Here is a 7,096-nt window from a genome sequence, read left to right on the forward strand (position 1 = left end):
TTGCAATTTTTATCCTTTTTAAAATATTTTTCCAGTCTGAATTTTCCGTAAAAAACTACCAGCTTATAAAAGAAAAACCTCTTTCCATTTAATTCAAAGTCACCTAAAATTTCCATGCCTGTAAGGAAGGAATTCTAGATTTAATTAGTAGTATTAGCATAGCCATCAGCCAACTGTTTTATGATTACTATGAGACCTGTAGCTACAGAAAATTATAGAGTAAAAAGATGAGAGCTGGGACGTGTGAGGCTGGAGGTAGCAGGCATAAGTGGAGTAGTTAACTTACCAGGTTAAACGATAATTTGTTAACTACAAAGCAACATGGTTAAACATAATAAAGGGCAGAAGTCTTTTTTCAACACGGGAAAGAGAAAAGCTTGTACAGAAGCAGAGCATCTCAGCACATCAGAATTAGCATCAAAAAGTAATATATCAAAAACCATGTAAAAAATAAAAAGAACCATAGCAAATTTATACCCAAAAGGTCAAAATACAAAAAGACAGACAAGTTTGACCTAAAAAAATAACTGGCTCTGCCTTTGTAAACCTCTAAGACTGAGAAAAAAAATAAATACAAGCGAATGCCAGTTAAATTATATTTATTATATAAAGAGATTCTATTACTTGATATGAAAAAAAAGGGCAACTCCAATATGTATTACAAGGGCAAATGACATGAACATTTGATCAAAGAGGAAACAGAACTACTCAAAAAATACAAATATTTAAACTCACAATCAAGGAAGTAATTGGGATGCTCTTTCTTGCTTATCCAATGCACAAAGTTAATAGCAATTTCTACTTTTTCTATTTCCTAAATGTACTCAAATGTGCTATTTTTAGTAATAAAAAATGAGTTTAAAAAATTAGAAGTATGAAAATTTCTGTCAATGCAGAAATCATAAAATGCATTAAAATGAATCATCACCTATATGGGCAGTAAGGTTCAGATCCCTTGAAGCCAATTGCTTTTGTCTTGGTTCCTGAGTTTTATTATGGGATTGTCAATAAAGAGGTTGTTTCTGATTTACACTATGACAATCTCCCAAGTACAGGGACATAAATATGTATGTATGTAAATGATATATGTAAATTTTTTTCTTCAGGTAGACAATTATTCCAGGGAAGTACCTCTTTAGATTCTTCAGAATCACTCACTTCAGAGGGCTCCTTTGATTCCATTTGCTGATAAAGTCCCATTAAGATTCCCCCCATGTGGTTCTCAACCAGTAGGGATGCCCTTGGTATTGAAGAGGCTGAAGATCTACTTCAGTACTGCCTGCAAGACAGCAGTATCCTAGGCTTTCTATAGCTGACTTCTTAGGGAATCTGAAGTTGGTCCTGTCCTTTAGACATAGCCAAAAGGACATTCTTCTGATTTCATACAAAACAGTACATCTCCTGCTTGCTTAGATCATAAACTTGAGCCAGATCACACAAAGCTCAGGATGCACATGGGCTGGAGCAGAACCAGGGCAACCACCTCAAATCAAATAGTCATGTTTGAATGACTAAGTTGAGAGACTGAACTTAAAATCCTGTAACTTTGTTCAACATTTCTTTGCCTTTTCTCACGTAGTAAGTTTTACTGAACAAAAAGGTGGAAAATAGTAGAGCCTAAACTTACTTAGCAAAAGCAATTCTCTGAGACTTCAACTTTGCTAAATAACCTGTATAAAAGCGACGCTACAGAAAGCATACAAGCAGAAAAAGTAATGTAAGTTTCATGTTAAGTAACAATGTAGTCACATGGCAAATCTGGTTGTCAATTTAGTATGCTGTAGCCCTTATCTACATCAATTCACTAAGACTACACACACATCTACTCTCTAGTAGTGAATTCTCATTTGAATAGAAACAGCTGCTAGGTGGAAGAATTTAAATTTAAAAACAACTTCACTATAGCTGAAGTGCCAAATTAAAAATTATGTATGTATGCATGTATATACATATGTAAGTGTGTGTGTGTGTGTGTTCTCTCTCCCCTCAGAAAGCGATACGAAACCCTGACGTAGGGTATACTGTTTAATATTTTTGAAATGATTATTTCTCTGGTCTCCCTAAAAATCTTCACCTATTCTGAATGTACTCACACAATCTGGTGAGTTGGCAGCTATATGAAAATATGAAATTTCAAAATACGATAAAAGGGAGGTAGCTAATAAAACTTGGCGATCTTTTTTTATTATTATTTTAGATTAGAGCAGGTAGCCTCCCTTCAATGTTTTGCAAAGATGAAAACTCAACTTTGAAGCAAAATGAACAAAATTATACATTTACTACAATCACCTACAATTTGACTTACACAACACCACAAAAAGACATCTAACAAACGTTTTTCTACTTATCTTTTTACTTGTGTTATAACAGCTGGCTATGTTGAATATATTTTCAGAATACATTTGTTAACCATTTGATAAACATACTAAGCCAAATAACACAAATAACAGCAATTACCTTTTTATCTAATAACTGTACCAATCACTGTAGGAAGATACAACCGAAGGGGAAGTATGGGATCATTCATGACGCACTGCAAAGGTATTACACTTTAGTCCTAAGAATGATCTGAGGGTGCAGAAAGAGGTGACTCTCTAGAAGGTGACCCAGGGTTTTCTTCAGGTGGAAAAACTGTAAGAGTACAAGCTCGAATGCCACCAAGTGACTCTGGAAGGTCAAAAACTTTATGCCACTCATCCTTTTCTGGGTCATATTTCTGGACAATTTCTACCATACAACGATTATTCCAAGAATATCCACCTACAACATAGATTTTATTTTCAAAGACAGCAACTCCAACATCACTTTGACCTCTTAACATGGCAGCAATTGGTGTCCATTGGTCAAGGGTTGGTGAATAGTATTCACAGCTTAGAACATCATCATAATCACTTGTTCCTCTGAAGTGATTGCCACCAATGACGTAGAGCTTGTCTCCAACTGTACACATGCAATGCAGACCTCTGACTGTAGTCATTGGAGCCTTCTGTGTCCATTTGTCTGTATCGGGGTCAAAGCACATGAGCTCATTTTGGAAGGTGTCATGAGTAATTCCTCCTGAAATATACATTAAGCCTCCATACACTGTTCCAGCATGGCCGTAGTGGGGTTCACTCATTTTTGCAACATAGCTCCACTCATTCATTCTTGGATTGTAACATTCTACTGTGGCCAGTTCACCAGCTGCACTTCTCCCACCAACCGCATACAAGTGTCCTTTGAGAGCACTTAAGTGGAAAAATGTGCGCTTTTCATTTAATGATGCAACCTGCATCCACTTATTATACCGAGGATCAAATCTGAAAACTGTATCTACAGCAGTTTTTCCTTTTGTATCATAATTACTCTGACCACCAACGACATAAAGAAAGTTTCCAATGACAGCAATGCCATGTTGGTAACGAGGCGCATCCATGGGGGCTAAAGATCTCCACTCTTGAGCCCTTTCATCATACATGCGTAATTCTTTACTGACAACCAGCTGCTGCCTCAAAACCCCTCCTAATGTAACCAAGTGAGTCGAGTCAGATCGAATAGCAGTTCTATCTGACTGCATCACTGGCTGCATATATGGCATCATTTGGTAATTGCTAGCTTCCAAAAGCAAATTCACACAGGTATTGTCTGTTCTCATGAAATCTACTGTCTGCACATAATTGATGAGGTCCTGTGGTGTCATCAGTGGGAAACGAATATTCTTCATTAATTTTGCAGCATAATCCATCCGGGGGTCTTCCAACCTTAGCCAGCGACAGGCAGCCTTGAAGAGCTCAAGCTCAGTACAGTGCTTAAGACTATTGCTGGAAAGCACAAAGGCAAGCCGTTCAAAAGGGAGCTTTAGAAACTCCCCAGTACCCAACAATGCAGGAAAATTCTTCAGAATGAAATTATTGACATATTTATCTACTTCTATAAGATTGTAGGTGTTGGCAATTCGTCCAACTTCAACACAGTTATCTAAAGAGACTCCTGAAATAAGAAATACTTTACAGAAGTCTAAAACAGGTAAAATTTGTAAAAAGCTGGCAGCTTCAAGTGTGTCCTGAAGATTGTCCATATTAAGAGAAAGTTTTGCAGTATATATAAAATCAATTATTTTTTTCAGACCAACTTTGTTAACCCCATGAAGCTTAATGCACATTAAATCTTGTTCTTTCATTCCACCTGTGAACATAGCCTTGAAATAATCACTAGCAGACGCCATCATAGCTCGATGAACCGGGAAGATTTCATCTCCATCACCTGGTACCAGGGTCACATCACAAAGCAACCCTTCTATTCTAAGCTGATCAAAGCCTTGCAATACCACCGAACTGTGAGTATTGCTGGTGAAAAAACGTGTAGTTCCTGCCTTACAAGGCTGTAAATGGGCAGAGACGCCCATTTCACCGTTACCAAGAGACACTTTCATGTGAAAGCCTTCCTCTTGCACAAAGATGTATTCCGGACAGAGGTTTCTGAAAGCTTTAAAGGAAACGAGGATGTCCCAAGAGCGAGAGAGCTCGCTTTCCTTATCAAGGGCAAACAGTCACTCAGAACACACCAGTCAACCACTGAAAACTGTTCTGCGGCCGTACCACAAAGGGCTACGGACCTCAAATCGGATTATTAAGCGGACGATTCATCACCTGAAGGCAGTTAAGGGACCCGGTTCACCTCGTCCGGCCTGCGCGGCTGCTCCTCCCGCAGTTCTGCTCCGGGCCAAGGGGGAGGTGCCGCCACGTCCTGAGGCTCCGTGGCTCGCTCGGCGGCGAGGCCCGGCACCTCAGAGAGCGGCCCGCTGCGCCCTCCGCTGTCCCTAAAGCGTCGCCGTGGCTACGGGCCCGTCCTGAAGCAAGGGCCTGGAACAGGGACCTGGGCCTGGAACACGGGCCGAGCCCCGGACGCCGAGCCGGTCCTTCCGGAAAGGCTTGGTCCCAGGATCCCCCGGGCTAGGAGCGGCCGTGGCCGCTACTGCGGCTGCGCGGCCCCGTGACACCACCAGTGGGCGGGCGTACGGAGTAGGGGGTGGGAGGAAATGCGCCGGGCATTGAAGGGCGGGGGCTGGGGAAGCGGGGCTGTGCAGGGTGGGCGCGAGCCGTGCCCTTGGTCACTTTGTACACGGGACTAAATAGGCCCGAACGGGTGGTGGTATATTATGCTGCATGTTTGGTATAAACCTTTCACGGCAGCTGAGTTCTCTCCGCAAAGGCATACTTTGAGATTTACACTTCCTGGCTTCTGCCTTTTGAGTAACAATGAAATGCGGCTTTTGGAGAAACTGAAAGGAAACCTAGCAGAAGGTATAGAGGAAAGATGCTTAAAGCTTTTACCCTATTAAAAAAAACTGTAATTCTTACCCCATATAATTTAACTGACAACTTCAATTATAACTTTGGTTCATATTTTCAAATTTTAATCACTTTAAAACATGTCATTTGCCTCTTTTCACTGTGACAGCTTAATGTAAATAATACTGCCTGAATTTTTGCCTCGCAATGGAATTCCACTATAAGTAAAATTTTCGTGCTTTTATTTTCCATCACAAACGTTTAAACGGATCTGTAACTGCGCATACTATAGCTTCCTTTTCCCACTATTTATTCCTGAATATATACCTTCTTGTCCTCCACTATTTTATAGACTCTGGGCACAAAACCTTCCCTGTTTGGGGATAAATCCTAAGCACAGAATACTGTTTGAAGACATAACTTTTTTCCCCAAAATACTGTTACCAGCAACGTTTGAGTGTGTATTTCGTCTCTACTGATCTTTCACTCTGTGGATGTTTCACTTACATTTTAAAAAACTGTAGTTAATTAACTTACGTTTTTAAAATTACTAGTAAATTGAAATTTGCGCACGTGAATAATTATACTTTGACAAAATGGCTTCCAACACTTCCCACAGTTTGAAGTTATTACTGTCATTTAAATCCTTACAGTTCTTTATGCATATGCAAACTACTAATAAATAGAAACATTAGATAATATTCTTTTATTACAGTATTTTTATATAATAGCATACATACTCACTGTTCTGCACCTATCTTTTTTAGCTTGGAGATCTTCTCATATTACTGTATAGAGAATTTCTTCATCTTTTTAAATAGTTGTATTGTTTCCCACTGAATGGTTGTGTCATACATTATTTGGCTAGTTCCCTACTGATGGACATTCAGCTGGTTCCAACTGTTTTCTGTTGTTTCTGGTGGGTGGCAGCAAGGTCCAGAAGGCTAGGATCACTGCTATCCTCCACCGGATGCTTCAGCAAATCTTCAAACTCTTCAGCATAAGAGATCGGTTGGAATATGATTGGCCTAGAAAAATTCTTTACTGGACTTTATCAGCATTGGCAAGTCCTGGAGACCTGACTGGTGCAGGAGTTGGGATGGAAGGACTCCACTGAGCTGTGAAGACTCCATATGGCTGTGAAAAAGTACTTCCAAGGAATCGGTTTCTCTCTGGAAAAGAAAGAACAGAGCTGCTATACCTGGGAAGTTATCAGAGCAAGAAATCATGAAATCTTTCCGTCTGTTATCAGACTTGCAAGAAAGATTAAGAGCTAAGGAACCAGAAGTACGCTATTAAAGAAACAATTATTATGGACAGATATAACTCATCATACTCCCACAAGTTTAGTCATTTCAAAAGACTTTTTCTCTGACTTCATCATGAAATAAATGGATTAAATTTGTAAAAATATTTATTAGTAGTATTAAGGAACTATAAGTTGAAGCATATAGTTCATAGTGGGCACCAGATCATCATAGATAACCTTAATGTACTTAAGTACTTAACTATCTATTTTACTATATTTCAATACTTTTGCTTGTATCTGTGCTAATTACACAGAAGTGTTCATCTTTATATTTTTAAATTATCACTTAAAGGTTTACTTTCAAAAATTTTTGCACTTGTTTATTTTTAATATATTAATACCAAGACTGATTTTGCAACCTTAATTAAAGGATGGAGCTGCAGTTTATTCATTCATTTCATTCAAGTTATGTATCTAAATCACAGGTTCTATGACTGCCTTCATAGGATAAAAAGGTGAAGAAAGAAAATGAAGTGCCAGCCCTCTTGAAACCTTCCTTTGTGCTGGAAGGAAATGT

General features: G+C 39.1%; 1 protein-coding gene across 2 annotated transcripts; it reads right to left on the bottom strand.

Moving 5' to 3' along the window:
• Nucleotides 1-582: 582 nt before the first annotated feature.
• Nucleotides 583-5,929, bottom strand: KLHL9 (kelch like family member 9). 2 transcript variants are annotated; one of them, XM_014559734.2, is made up of 2 exons: nucleotides 4,629-5,162; nucleotides 583-3,800 (listed from the first exon to the last, which is right to left on the bottom strand). In XM_014559734.2, exon 2 carries the CDS (start codon nucleotides 3,722-3,724, stop codon nucleotides 2,558-2,560), a length of 1,167 nt encoding a protein of 388 aa, XP_014415220.1. In that variant the 5' UTR covers nucleotides 3,725-3,800; nucleotides 4,629-5,162; the 3' UTR covers nucleotides 583-2,557. The 2 variants fall into 2 exon arrangements, with proteins under 2 accessions (XP_014415220.1, XP_006185283.1); XM_006185221.2 differs by having other exon boundaries at nucleotides 583-5,929.
• Nucleotides 5,930-7,096: the final 1,167 nt, after the last annotated feature.

Source organism: Camelus ferus, chromosome 4 (genome assembly GCF_009834535.1).
Source record: "Camelus ferus isolate YT-003-E chromosome 4, BCGSAC_Cfer_1.0, whole genome shotgun sequence".
Taxonomy (NCBI): domain Eukaryota; kingdom Metazoa; phylum Chordata; class Mammalia; order Artiodactyla; family Camelidae; genus Camelus; species Camelus ferus.

Bases quoted from the DNA above. Each gene is read 5' to 3' on its own strand.
- KLHL9 (XM_006185221.2), bottom strand. From the start codon at position 4,411: ATGAAAGTGTCTCTTGGTAACGGTGAAATGGGCGTCTCTGCCCATTTA.